At 41.9% G+C, this 15,134-nt stretch overlaps 1 protein-coding gene across 1 annotated transcript in view; it reads right to left on the bottom strand.

Annotated features, from left to right (window-relative positions):
- The window catches only part of IQCH (IQ motif containing H), an 83,144-nt gene extending 68,012 nt beyond the window's left edge, over nucleotides 1-15,132 (bottom strand). Inside the window, exons 1-5 of the mRNA XM_068143543.1 lie at nucleotides 15,006-15,132; nucleotides 13,952-14,068; nucleotides 13,397-13,497; nucleotides 12,958-13,072; nucleotides 8,838-8,960 (exon numbers count right to left, since the gene is read on the bottom strand). Of these exons, the coding sequence (XP_067999644.1) occupies nucleotides 8,838-8,960; nucleotides 12,958-13,072; nucleotides 13,397-13,497; nucleotides 13,952-14,068; nucleotides 15,006-15,056 (507 nt within the window). The 5' untranslated portion in view covers nucleotides 15,057-15,132. The remainder of the gene's footprint in view (nucleotides 1-8,837; nucleotides 8,961-12,957; nucleotides 13,073-13,396; nucleotides 13,498-13,951; nucleotides 14,069-15,005) is intronic.
- Between the last annotated feature and the right edge of the window lie 2 nt (nucleotides 15,133-15,134).

Genomic DNA, 15,134 nt, shown 5'->3' with positions numbered 1-15,134 from the left:
ATTCTAAAGAACTGTTTCTACTCCTAATGGGGAAATGAGAGATATCAAACCCAACTATTATAAATTTTCCTCCTAATTTGTGTAACAGCACTGTCCACAAGAGGTATTAGGGAGAGAGAAACGATGTCCACTTTACCATAATGGAGAATCTTTCAGAGAAATCACAGGCACTCATTTTAGTTATGGCCATTATGAAGCATTATGCTTTAAGGGCTTGAGAGGTATGAAACCCCATGTTCTTGTGTGCCAAAAAGATAGCAATAAGCCTATAATAAAGATTAACTTTATAGCAGCTGGCATGGAGAGGGGCTGGATACTGAGAAAAGGTAATAACAAACCACTTTTCTACTCGTTCTTGGCCCCAGCAGTTTGAGGAGACAACAAAAATATGTAAAAAGAAAGACATGTAATTAAACAGTGCTTCCTTTTTCAGCCTATTGCTGTAGAGCTGATTTTACTCTTGGTCAGTTTTATCCCAGTTTAAATCCCAGGAGTTTTGTTATTGTAAACAGCACTATGAAGCATAAGTATTTCATTTGGGTTCATAGAGGTGGAATGAGCTACAAAGGAAAAGAATACAGGTGGGGTGTGAGTTCAACAACAGCCTGGAAGGGGTTTGTTGTTCATATTTCTTTTAACTGGAAATAGATATTTAATTCTTCTTTTCTGCATCCTTTAACTTCTAGGGAGTCCACAGCAAGTGCCACATTAAAGGACAGATGCAAGTGTAATGTGATTTAAGCTCATTTACACTGCAGCATCACTACAATTCACTTCATTATAGCACAGGCAACCCAGTGGGACTATGGAGCTGACCCAAAACAGCTAGCTACCCCCAAACTCTACTTCTTCCATGGTCTTCCAGCACTTTATTTACTGTATAAGCTGCTCTCTTGGAGACTTCAGAGAGGTATCAAAGGAAAATTTGACAAGACACTTTCATCCTTCAGTTATTTTCAGTAAAATTAAGCCAACTAATTGCAGTAAGACCTTAAAAACAATGAGTATTGCCAGAAAATTATTTTTAGCATCATTGTATCATTTTATTACCTTTACTTAGTGGTTTAATTAAAAAGAGATATTGAAAAGATGGCATCTTTTTAAAAGGTGTTCAGTTGCCTTCCATCTGTCAGTGCAATTTAAAACCTTTACTCACACCCACAGCTTTTATGGCAGAACAAAAACGTAGGGAATTTTATTTCCAGCTAAAGAGGAGGAGAAACTTCTTTGGTGTGAGGGTGCTGGAGCAGGCTGCCCAGAGAGGTTGTGGAGTCCCCTTCTTTGGAGAGATTCCAAATCCACCTGGACATTGTGAAGCAGGGAAAGCCGCTGTGGGTGACCCTACTGGCCAGCCTGATCTAGTGTGGGGTGTCCCTGCCCATGGCAGGGGGGTTGGAACTAGGTGATCCTTGTGGTCCCTTCCAACCCTGAATGATACTATGATACTTTAGCAGGGGGGTTGGACTGGATGATCTCCAGAGGCCCCTTCCAACTCCACCATGCTAGGATTCTGAACAGCACATACTCCAGAGCTAGCATCTCCTAACAAGCATTTTCATGTTTATGGTGCAGACAGACTCAAAACACCGCAAAAGCAATGGTTCACACCCTGTCCAACACTAACCTGTAGGCACCTCACCTGCTTCCTCTCTGAAGGATCTGTCACTGCTACAAGGTGATTGGAACCTCAAACTTCTTCCTGCATGAATGTGTTTTGGTGAAGTTTATGAGCATTGTCACTCAGCAAATGTGCTCTGCAGAAGTCAACACACAGCCTGCCTCATCACAGGTACTTTTAAAGTACAGCTTTATGGGGCTGGAAGGGAGCACTTCAGTTGCAGTGAAGACTAAGGCTTGCTTGCCTTAAAATATGCTTGGAGTGTGCTGAAAAACTATTTTTTTCATTTCAAGCACTTCTGAGTGTAATTAACCTGGGACATGAGAAAAAAACAATTCTATTACCCTTTCTAAAGTGTTTTTCTCCTGTGGATAAACCTCTCCCCACTTGATTTTTCTTTTTGCTTCATTTTAAATAGGGCACTTGTTGTAACACCACAGGGATTTTGTGATTAGTTCTCTATTTGTTTTCTTTTTACCTAGACAGCAATATTTAACAAGAACAACTTCTTGGTTTAAATATGTTATAAATATGTTTTTCTTCCAGAAAAAGAACAGAGACTAGTACTAAATACAGAGAAAAGGTGAATACTATCATGTACCAAACCCAGAGTTTATTACCTGGGAAGACATGACCAGATTTGGTAGGTGTTAGAAAACCACAAAGCTTGATAGTCGTGGTAGAAAAGGTTTAACAGAGGGATCTATCATTAAGGCTCAACATGGGCAAGTGCTTGGTCCTATGCTTGGATCACAACAGCCCCATAAAAACTCTAGGCTTGGGGAAGAGTAGCTGGAAAGTGCCCAGTGGAAAAGGACCTGGGGGTGTTGGTCAACAGTCAGCTGAAGATGAGCCAGCAATTGCCCAGGTGGCCAAGAAGGCCAACAGCATCCTGGCTTGGATCAGCAATAATGAGGCCAGCAGCACTACAAACTGATTGTCCCCTTGTACTCAGCACTAGTGAGGCTACACCTCAAATCCTGGGTCCAGTTTTGGCCCCCCCTCTCCAGAAGGGACATTGGGGTGATGGAGCATGTGAATAGAAGAGAAAGAGTAAGCACTAATTCACACTAGCAAGGCTTTAGAAGCTAATTGATTGTGGCATTATATAACTATACATATCTACAAGCAAGGTAAAGTATAGTTTAGATAAACTTACTGCAAGAAAGATGCAAAGCTGCTTTGATAAGTAATTCAGAGAGAATTTCTGTCATTATGGAAGGATACTGAGAGGGTTCAATGGGCCTGTTCCCTGAGTGTTTCAAATCCATAGATCCTGCTGTTCACACAGGAGGTATCTAATGTAGACTTCAGATTGTAAAAAAAACTCCAATGGAGTTTGGGCAGAGCTGCTAAGTGATTTCCACTCTTTCCTCTCAACCACAGAATCATATACATAACAGAAACAGTGCTTAGAAGGGATATCTGTAGGACATCAGGTCCAATCTTGAGTCTACCACCCACAACAAATCAAGGCTTCAGTTTTTGTTCCTGATGAGAATTACTGCAGGATTTCATTGGAGCAGGCTGCCCAGAGAAGTTGTGGAATCTCCTTCTCTGGAGAGATATCAAACCCATGTGGACATTGTGATCCTGGGCAACCTGCTGTGGGTGCCCCTGCTTTAGCAGAGGGATTGGACTGGATGATCTCCAGAAGTACCTTCCAACCCCTACCATGCTGGGATTCTCAGAATTCATTTTATAGTTTCACAGCCTTATGGTTTAAACAGTCTCTGTAAGAGATTTAACATGTGAACAGTTTTTATACCTGGTCATCAAGAAGATTTCCAAGCAAGAACATTGTACAGGAAGCAGAAATTTATCCTTCTCACTCCAATTTACATAGTCCAGCATTGTGCCTACCTAACAATTAATACAATTTCCCTTCGAGGTAAAACACTTAAACCATCCATAGATATTATTTCCCTCAGATTTTGTTTATTTGTAGAAAATAAAGTCTCATTTCCTTAGATAACCTAACATTAAACCTTTGCTAGGGAGCAACTAAGCATCTTTAACAACAGGTCTTCTACACTGGGTTGGACACGATGATCTTGAAGGTCTCTTCCAACCTGGTCTATTCTATGTACCCACTCTAAGCTCTTAAGAGTAACCAGAGATGGCTCTGAATTGTCAGTTTTCCACAAACCTGGAGAAATCAAGCCTTGCTCCTTTTATGGCCTCCATTAGCTTCCCCAGAGATTTGACTGGGAAAACTCTGCCCTAACAGGTGCAAAAGAGAATAGATGGAGAACTTTGGTGAATCCCACATCTGCTTTTTGTAAAAGGCAACAGAAGCAGCACAGAAGGAAGTAAGAGAGATAATTGCTGGCTTGCTCTACAATATATTTTACTTGTGGGCAAAGGGCCAGCATACACAAGGCAGAATATGCAGGATCAACTTATTGGAATTCAGGGGTGGGCCTCCATTCTTGTCCGGAGACAGATGTAAACCAGCAGCCCATAGCATCCCAATCAGGCACTGAGTTTTGTCAGGGAATGTTGATATGTGGAGAAACAGCTTCAGCAGCTTCAGCTGCACCCCTACCTAGCGAAATGACAGTCAATCTCCAATTCCAGATGACAAGAACTGGATAAAAACTTAAAACAAATGGTGACCTTTCCAAAGATTAATTTGTTTACCAACAAAACGTTCCACGTTTGTCATCTGCGATGGGGGTGACCTTCACATTCCCATTCCTGAGTTGAAAGGATGCTGACTGTAGTCATCTGTTAAGTTAACTCTGTCTCACCAATTATTCCCTGCTTATTTTCAGTGACAAGGAGATTGTCTGAATTTGCTGTGCTGCTTGTGATGATTACACACCATAATGCAACTGCAACAAGCTTAGCTGGAAATACTGTGGTGTAACATGGATTTGTTTAAGCCTTGCTCGGCCAAAATTATGCTTTGACTACAGTTGTAGCCCCATCCAGATAGTATCATAGTATCATAGCATCAGTCAGGGTTGGAAGGGACCACGAGGATCATCTAGTTCCAACCCCCCTGCCATGGGCAGGGACACCCCACACTAGATCAGGCTGGCCAGAGCCTCATCCAGCCTGGCCTTAAACACCTCCAGGGACGGGGCCTCAACCACCTCCCTGGACAACCCATTCCAGGGCTTCACCACTCTCATGGTGAAGAACTTCCTCACCTCCAGCCTGAATCTCCCCACCTCCAGCTTCATTCCATTCCCCCTAGTCCTATCACTACCTGAGATCCTGAAAAGTCGTTCCCCAGCCTTCCTGTAGGCCCCCTTCAGATACTGGAAGGCCACAATTAGGTCACCTCAGAGCCTTCTCTTCTCCAGACTGAACAGCCCCAGCTCCTTAGTTAACACACAATCAGGGTTGGAGGACCAAAAAGCTTGTTTTTCTTCTACAGCATCTTCTAGTCACTTGAAAATAATAACCTTGCTTTGCCTTAGTTGATGATTTGGGGAATGAAAAGATTTTGAGTCATAAGCACTAGTGATTAACATAGAATCACAGAATGATAGAGGTTGGAAGGGACCTCTGGAGATCAAGTTCCACCCACCTGCTAAAGCAGGATTACCTAGGTCATAGGAATGCATCCAGGTGGGACTTTATAAAGTCTCCAGAAAAGGAGACCACAACCTCTCTGGGCAGCCTGGTCCAGTGCACTGCCACCCTCGTAGTAAAGAAGTTTCTCCTCATGCTGAGGTGGAACTTTCTGTATTCCAGTTTGTATCCATTGCCCCTCATCCTATCAAAGAACACCACTGCAAAGAGCCTGGCCCCATCTTGATACCCACCCTTTGGATATTTATAAGCATCAAGAAGATCCCTTCTCAGTCTTCTCCAGGCTAAACAACTCAGGTCTCTCAGCCTTTCCTCATCAGACAAGTACTTAGTCAATCCTCACATCTTCCACTGGACTCCCTCCAACATTTCCCTGTCCCACATGAACTGGGGAGCCCAGAACTGGACACAATACTTCAAATGTGGTCTCACCAGGGCAGAGTAGAGGAGGAGAAGAACCTCCCTTGACCTGCTGGCCCTACTGTTTTTAATGCACCCCATACTGAATAAAGAATTAATAATCAAGGATATCATTAGAATGCTCATGCTCAAGTAAGCTTAAAAAACTCCCTCACCACAACACAGTCCCTGCTACCACCATTAGAGCCACACACTGTATAGGATGCAACTCATAAAGGCTAGAAAGCAGCACAACATTAAATTCTACCTCATGAATAAATTAAAATATTCTTAAGTTTACAGTATAACATACAGTTACAAGAAAACAAGGGCCAAAAAGTGCCAGGATAATGCCATAAAATCCCTATCCTAGGAAAATGGAAGGTATAGTTGTGAAACTTTCCTAGGTTGCAGCAGTGCAGAGTTAATTTTGCAGCAATTCAGACTGATGTTTGTTTTGCTAGGGGCTCCATGGGATGTATACATATTTAATAATAATCTATTCATTTTTGTTTCCTTATCCAGAGATATAAGCTACAAAACACAGCCATGTCCCCCCTGCCCACGGTGTTGCCAATCATAGTATCATAGAATCAGTCAGGGTTGGAAAGGACCACAAGGATCATCTAGTTCCAACCCCCCTGCCATGGGCAGGGACACCCCACACTAGATCAGGCTGCCCAGAGCCTCATCCAGCCTGGGCTTAAACACCTCCAGGGATGGGTCCCCAACCACCTCCCTGGACAACCCATTCCAGGGCTTCACCACTCTCATGGTGAAGAACCTCCTCCTCCTCCTCAATGGAATTACAGTCCTCATTTTAAGATCACCACAGAACTTCACAGAGGATGAAGCATTAGTACTTATCAGAGCCAAAAAAAGGGTACAAAAGGGCAGCAGTTAATTGTTTGGAATTTCTGTCATAAAATCCAGCATCAGCAACTTTGTACCACCAAAAGAGCAAGAAAAGAAGGCATTTTCTTATGAAACAATGAAATCTTACTAGCAATTTCTCAAACTACTCCAGCAGCAGGATAATAAAGTCCATGTAGATTTGTACTTGACCTCTGCAGTCACCTCTGAACCAGGCTGGTTTTGATCTCATCACATCTTTTACATGCTCGGGTCTCCTTGAAAACTCAGCTACTGACAACTCTTGGAAAAAAATATGTGAATGCAGTTAACTAAGCAATTAGTTTTTAATTTACTTCAATGAGAGCCCTTCTGCCACTGATTTTTTTTTTTTTTTCTTCTTGTGAGGGGGATAATTTTTGAGCTTAGGCCCACATCCAGGGCATGCACATGTGTGCAGACGTGTGTCTGCCCGCGTGTGTGTGTACAAATATTGCCCTCTAATGGCTGATTAGTAAAAAGAGGGTAGGAAACACCTGATTTCACTCTTGCAGCTACTTCAATTGAGAGGTTTTTCTTGAAACTTACTCCATGTAGTTTTAGACCTGCACCCATGCAGTGATTCATTGCAGTGACTGATGGGGATCTACTACTATAGCTCCTCTAATCATAGAACCATAAAATGGTTTGGGTTGGAACGCACCTTAAAGATCATCTAGTTTCAACCCTCTTGCCTTCTGCAGGGACACCTTCCATTGGACTAGGTTACTCAAGGCCCCATCCAACTTGGCCTTGAACACTTTCAAGCAGGGGGCATCCACAACCTCCCTGGGTAACCTGTTCCAGTGTCTCCCTCACTGTAAAGAATGTCTTCCCAAGATCCAGTCTAAATCCCCCCTCTTCCAGCTAAGTGTTAGTATGGATTGCATGAAACAAAAATGCTTGGACTGTCTCACTAGCGGATTTTCCAAATCTATAGTTGCACTTCTTCCCCTCCTCAGTGAAGCCAGAACATTTCAAAACACAGATTGAGTCAAGGGATTAAAAAACTCCTAAAAAGCATTTACTTTAGGTAAATGCTGAGGAATAAATTAGCAGTGGGAAATACCTGCCTGGGTTTTTCCACCCATTTCCCTGCCACAAATGGTTCCTCAGCAGCTGTAAATACGTATCAGAGAGCTTGACTAATTCACACTAAATGCTTGTCATTGAAGTCAACAGGAAGAAGTTTTCTCTGATCAGTGTATGTGCTTCAGCAAGAGCAGGGAAAACACATGGCTCTCTGCAGCAGTATAATATTCCTCTCTGTGAGTGTTTTAGAGTGGTTCTAAAAAGCTATTAGCCATGATGCTTTTCTTCTAATTAACTCTATATCACAGGGTTAGACAAATCACCACTTCATCTGGGCAACAGCTTTCAGGAAAAAAAAATCATTTTTTAGAAGTGGCAGCTTACAACTGTGCCATTCACAGATTCTCTTTATGTTGTTTAAAACCAAATACCCCAGACTGTCTCCTGCAGCACTTGAGCTCACTGCAAAATGCTTCTATCATAAATTAAATGGTAGAAGAGCGTTCTTGTGAGAGAATACCAGGCACGTGGACCACAGTGCTGGGCTAAATTTGTGAACATATCTTTGGAGGGATGCCTCTGCCTAGTCAATCTTTCTAAAAGCTTATTTTCAGAAAACATCTTCATTTGCTTATTCAAAAGGAGCAGCAGTTGCAGAACAGAAATCTGGAAGAACCGAAACTTAATCTTGCACTACTTCAAATCACGGAGTCCTTCTGTCAGGCCAAAAAGATTCCATTCATAAGAGCACCAAACACAACCTTTTCCCACTTATTCCAAACAATCCTGTTACCATTTGAAAGCAGAACATACCCCTGCATTTTAAAGGTGTGCCAGAGAATGTGCAACTGCAAGCCCACTGTTAGAATAGAATAAACCAGGGTGGAAAAGACCTTCGAGATCATCGCGTCCAACCTATCCAACACCACCTAATCAACTAAACCATGCAACCAAGCACCCTATCAAGTCTCCTCCTAAACACCTCCAGTGATGGTGACTCCAACAAACCCTCATTTACTTCTTCCATGATCTTTGGGTCACATCCTAAGCTACACAAACTCCACTTAGCTCACCTGCACTCCTTGATTTTACTGACATTACTCACCATGCACATTCCCATGTAGCCTTAGCTGGATTGAAGTCTTGCTACTTAAAGCTGTCATCCTGTAAGTTTATTTTCCTATGTATTGTCATTCAAAATGTTTTGACTGTTACACATCAACACCTAGAAGTAGGAAATCTGCAGGTATTTTCACTTCAAATGTTTTATTTTTACATGGATTTGCTATGAATCAACTTCAGCAGTAAAAATAACACAAATAATACGTCCATGAGGTAAGAAGTTACTTACAGGAGCAGACTTTTTCTTTGTTATAAGTGGCAGCTTGGTCTCACAGTAGTTGTGTTTGAAACCAGCTTTATAATTGGCAATCTCTGGGTCAAGCATAACCTTCAGATCCATTTCCACCTGCTGCTGCAATACATAACAGGCACAATCTTAAAAGAACTGCACAAGGACAGAGGGGTTTACAAGCAGGAACTGGCTAATATGCTCATAGACTGATAAGATGATGATAAAGATTCATGTTAGTTGAACTAGGCAAACAATGAAGTGCCTTTTGATTAGCTGAAAAATATAGCAAGGCACACAACTACTATCCACACGTATGGGTTTTGCCCAAATTTGTTCAATTAACTCCATTACAAGCTCTGAAATGTTCAAAACTGCACTTTTTGGAGTTATATTTTGAGTGGAAAGGACAACCAGGGTTAACTCCCTTGATTAACATGTTGTAGGTGCATTCTTGCCACAGGTAAGAATCCAATCCACTTTGGCCACGTTTGCCAGACACTAAGTCAAGAATCATTGCCCTGATGGACCAGAAGAGCTTTTTTGGACCAGTTACAGCCCATAGACTCAATGCAGACAGACCACTTGTTTAGAAGTAAATGAGAGATGGAAACACTCTGAAGGAAACAGAGTAGTTTCTTAATGTACTATCTCTGCATGGAATGGATTCAACTATTTTGCTGATTAAAAATTATGATGATTTAAATCCCAGTGGACAGAATATGGCTTTTATTCTTGTTATAAGAAATAAGAGAAAGAAAAGCCAGAAGTGATGCCATGTATTTTCACTAGAAGTTGAAGACATTTTGGTTCATCTCAATGCACATGCTTTAGCTCACACCTGAATCTGTACCAAGCATAGCAGAATCTCCCAATATTTTTATTGATACAAGATTACTAACCAGAGTCTGCACCCAGCAGGGTTTATTTAGCAACCAATGCCAAATCAGGGAGAATCCTCAAATGGCAGAAAGTGAAGTATCACCAGAGGAAAGGTAACTCAAAGGAGCTGGGGGCCTGGTGGGCTATGTATTGAATTCCCATTACATGGGAACATGGAAACAAAAAGCTCCCTTATAGAGTGAGATTCAACGAAACACCTTTAGGCACAAGAACTGCCTGCTGATAAATCTTTTGCCTAAGAATAACTACACAAGAATTCATTTTTCTTCAAAAAAAAAAAACCAAAACACACCATAAAAAGTTTAAGAACCATTAGATGTGTATTTGAACTATTAAGCTTCTATTAGTTTGTGAAAGCACTAAAAAATGGTTTAATTTACTTATCTGCACAATAAATTACCTTCTTTTGATAATAATTACAAGCAGATGTATCAATGAAATGCTCATTTAGATTTGGGTTTGTAAGAACAAAAGTTATTATCCAAGCCAATTACTCTTTTAGCCACATGGCTGCACAGAGACAGAAAGTTCAATTTTCACCTCATCAGTGATTTTGTGGTATTTATTTTATTACTATAACACACCGCTGTACAGAAAGAAAACTGCTTGTGCTATTAAGCAAGAGTTGAGGGGAAAATTGAGTAAGCTCTCAATTAAAACAGGAGATGATTCACAGGACAGGCTGACAGTGAAATTGTCAATGCTGGAATGGCAGATTCCACAAAAAAGGAAGCCCAACACCGCCCAGTTAGGGATCACGATGTCTTTTTGGTCGTTGTTATACAAAGGTTTTATGATGACTGCAAAGGGAGACTGCTCTGTGTGATTCTCAAGCTTTGTTAGAATAAACCCAATTACAGAATCACAGAATCCTAGAATTGTTTCAGTTGGAAAAGCCACTGAGTCCAAAATCAACACAACACAACCACTGCCATCAAACTGCGTCCTCAAGTGCCACCTCCACGCATTTCTTGAACACCTCCAGGGAGGGTGACTCCACCACCTGCCCAAGGGGCAGCCTGTTCCAATGCCTGACTACACTTGCAGGAAAAAAATTGTTCTTCATGCCCAACCCAAACCTCCCCTGCCACAATTTCAGGCCATTTCTTCCCATCCTATCACCTGATACTAGGGAGAAAAGACCAATCCCCCATCACTGTAACATCCTTTCAGGTAGCTGTAAGGAGCAGTGAGGTCTCCCTTCAGTCTCCTCTTCTCCAGACTAAACAATCCCACTTCCCTCATAAAACCATAGAAAAAACCAACATAAAAAAAACCCAAATCAAAACACAAAACAAACACAGGAAGAGGCCAGTGCTCCACTATTCTCTGTGAGCAAGATTTACAGAGTCTACTCTAGCTGCTAATATGACTCAGAAATACTCTGAGTAAACAATTTTAAGGCTATTCTGACACCTGTGGGAAGCTATTTCCCATATGACAAGTATTCCAGCAACACATGTGAAAATAGCATCTGTGCTTATTTGACTCCAACCTTGCTTCATCCCAACTACTACAAACACCTTCTGCCCTGTTTCCAGTATCACAGTATGACAGTATAACTTAGGTTGGAAAGGACCTCGAGGATCATCGAGTCCAACCTATCAACACAGACCCCAGTCTTGCACAGCACACTATGGACTGCAAAGCATAGAAATATTACTGCAGGAGTTATTAATTTCTCTCAGAACCCATCTGAGTTGAAGCATTCATGTCTTTAGACCTGGAATTCCTCTCTGCAAGTGGAAAACTGTTCAGCCCACCAATACTTCTTTTGAGGAGAAAGGGATTTTGAACACCAAAGTACGTTTAATATAACCCAAAACTGTTTATAGCTACAAGTAAGGAAAAGACAGAAAGTAAGGAATTGTAGGTGATAATTTCCCAGCTGGATTTCACAACTATTTAATAACAAAAGCTTTTACTGTTGGCATGCTAGCCATGTAGAACAGCTGGCAGAACAGCACTGTTTGCCATTTTCTTTATAATGGGAAATTAGGGCTAGTTTGCTTGTCACTGGATATGGATTTCTATGCAGATGCCACAGATACCAGAAATGAGAAGACAAAGAGAAAGTCAAGACAGGACAGAGCAGGTGTTCCACTGGAAATTTAGCTCTCTAGTCCATGGGAAGGGTTGAAATACCACAGATAACACAGAGGAGCTGAACCCTGGCCATTTTTTGCCCCCCTCAGTATTTAAGTGTACTCATATAGGACAGAGTTGGAATATGGTCTGGAAAATAAATCAGAGCTCTCTTTGCACCTGGATCCATGATTTCAAGACTGAGCAATACCTTAATATTGCTTTACATTTTTATGACTTTTACAAAGCTCAGCAGCAACATAAGTGTTCAGCTGCTCATTCTGATTCAACTAGATTCAGCCTCTAGCTTCTGGTAACAGTCTTAGAACACAGACAGCACAAACCATTCTATGACTCTATGATGATTCTTCAGGTTCTCTCTCACTCAAGGCTTCCTTGTAAACAGTAATAACCAAAAATTATGATGATAAGTATTTTTCAATTCAACTAATTACATTCATTTGGTTTTAAAACATTTGAGGGAAATTCCTTGGAACAGGCCAATGAAAACTCACAGCAAAGTCAAAATACTTCAGCTATAAACATTTTAAGGTGGCTTTAAATGAATGCTTACAAGGATTTAATTTATAAAAGCAGAAAAAAGAAATTGGATTTCAAGGAGAAAAATTTAGATTTATCAGAGGGGACCACCTTAGACATGAGCAGAAATCCATCCTACAATTTGCAGTACCTTTTACACAGAAAAACAACAACAAAGAACATTTTAGCATCAAGGAACACAAACATTTATAGCTGTGCTCGTCCTATTCCAATAAATAGTTCCATTTACTTACAGAATCACAGTTAAGCATATGGTACTTGCAGGGGTGGGACTTTAAAGCTGAACAAACATGGTTTAACAATATACTTGTGGGGGCAGAAGGGAAAAAAAAAAGCAAGCCTGTGGAGGCACCCCTGATGATACTGAGATTTTATGCTGACTGTGGGCAAGCTCCTATCTCTCAGCTCATTCACTCTGAGAACACTTTCAGTCGTAAGTCCTATCTTATCAAAAACTGAATCCATGTGGAATCAGAACACAACATTCTGAAATCAACTGGTAACCTACAAGATACCCAGTCTACTCATTGAATGTGGTCTCTAGCAGAATAAGTAGTATATTATTCCAGACCTGTGGACCTTGAGAAACACATAGTGATGATCCGCTGTATGCTTGGACAGCCCCGGGCTCAACACGTACCGGTGGTAAAATAAGCTGTTTCTGAGAAGCACCAAAATGAAGCCCCCTGATTTAGAAAGAGAAACAGTGAGGTTTTTAAATATTGCTTTGATTTGATCTATTAAATCCAGACTGCTTGGCTGGCTGCAATTTGAATGACTGTATTTTTCATTTAACTTTCTATTTAGTGAAACATTCACAGGAGTCAGCAGAAGTTGCTGGGAGAACCGCATTTATTTGTGTATCTTTCAATAAAACCCAAACAGCAAATGATCAAAAAATAACCTCAGCTGGGCCAACAGCCCCGTTTGCTTAACCAAATTCTGATGCCACAGTTCTCCTGTCTTGCTGCTTGCCTTTGTCCCTGCAATAAAACAGCTGTTTCACTTACCATTTAGGAGGCTCTTTGGAACGTACTTCTTTATTATCAGCAGAAGAAACAGTCAACACTTGTCTGTTTGTAGCACTTAAACAATTTTCAGCATGTTTCTGCTAGGGAGGGAAAAAGAATATTTAGACTATTACAAAGTTATGAGAGAGATTAAATTTACCTCAGTTAATTTGTCACCCCAGGCTTTGACTGAAAAGTTGATGTGTTTTGTGCTACTGTTGGTCTGATTTTAGCAAAAAATGGGCTAAATGGCTACAAGATGAGTTAATTCCAATGACCCCAAAGAAGGAAGCCATTATCCTACATGGTGACATCTGATGAATCCTATCATCTAATCAGGACGAGATCTTGCTGGATGACAAATAGAAGGGTCCCAACTGACAAAGAGGAAGGGTCCCAACTGACAAAGAGGAAGGGTCCCAACTGACAAAGAGGAAGGGTCCCAACTGACAAAGAGGAAGGGTCCCAACTGACAAAGAGGAAGGGTCCCAACTGACCTGCGGACAGCTGCTTCAAAAACTGAATTGCCTTCAGGTTATGCTGTATTTTACTTACTCTCAGCCCAAGTTCAGTTCTTTCAATGGCTGTTTTGAGGTCACTAATATCCATGACTTCTGCATTTCCTTTCCTGTTGTTGTTTTTCACTTTAAGCACGTGTAGGTCTTCCTGAACCTAAAATGCAAGTTCTGAGAAAAAGTATACCCCTAACCAGAATTCATGGGATTATGTAGCAGGATTTAATCTAAATTAAATGCTTCCTAAATACATGAGACTTCCCCCATTATTTTTTTTATATCTAAAATAATACAAAGCCAACGACCTTAGCATGATTGACTATAGATAAAACTGAGGCCAAAAGAAAGTTTAAAACAAATCTCACAAGGCAATGGCAATAAACTTCAGGATTAACATCCTTGGCCCAGAAATTATCTTCCCGGATATACTTCAAACATCTCTTGGCTCAGATGGCTGAACTATGCAGGAATCTGGTAATAAGGGATGGAAAAACTGAGGCAGGCTGAGAGCAGATGATGTCAGGCCATGTCATAAGATCTTTTGGGTGGGAAGGAACCTTCAAAAGTTATCTGAGCAGGGATATCTGCAATTAGAGCAGGTAGCTCAGAGCCCCAACCTGACCTGGAATGGGTCCAGGGAGGAGGCTTCTCTCTGGGCAACCTGGGCCAGGGTCTCACCACCTTCAGCATGAAAATTTCCCCCTGCTCTCTAATTAAACCCTCCCTCTTTTAGTTCATGCCGTCATCCCTTGTCTTGTCACAACAGGCCCTGCTCAAAAAGTCTGTCCCCAGCTTTCTTCTCGGCCCATTTAAGTACTGAAAGGTCACTACAAGGTCCCAAATAAATTTAAAAAAATGTTTATTTACACCTCATTAAGCGAAAAAGTTCGAAGTCTCACTGTGCTAAGAGCCGTGACGCTTTCAAAGCCGAGTACTTATCGCCAGTTCCTCGGCCGCTGCCCCGGGCCGGGGCTGAGCCCACCCGCGCCCTCAGCGTACAGCAGCTCCCGGGGGAGGAGAAGGAGTCCCGCGGGGCTCATCCCTACGGCTGCCAGGGAAGGACGGGGCCGGTTCAGGGCACTCTCCGGACCCACCTGCCCCAGGACAGCTCCCGGCTCCTGCCCCGGCTTCACGACGCCGGCCATAGCGGCTGCCGCCCTCACCCGTAGCAACGGGACGCAGCGGCCGGGCCGAGCCGGGCCGCACCACCCGTCTCGCCGTGA

The sequence above is a fragment of the Melanerpes formicivorus genome, unplaced genomic scaffold (assembly GCF_026170545.1).
Source record: "Melanerpes formicivorus ecotype bairdi unplaced genomic scaffold, bMelFor1.0.p_v2 SCAF_10, whole genome shotgun sequence".
In the NCBI taxonomy this organism is placed as follows: domain Eukaryota; kingdom Metazoa; phylum Chordata; class Aves; order Piciformes; family Picidae; genus Melanerpes; species Melanerpes formicivorus.
Note: the sequence above shows the minus strand (reverse complement) of the source record. Positions and strands in the feature narration are given on the sequence as shown.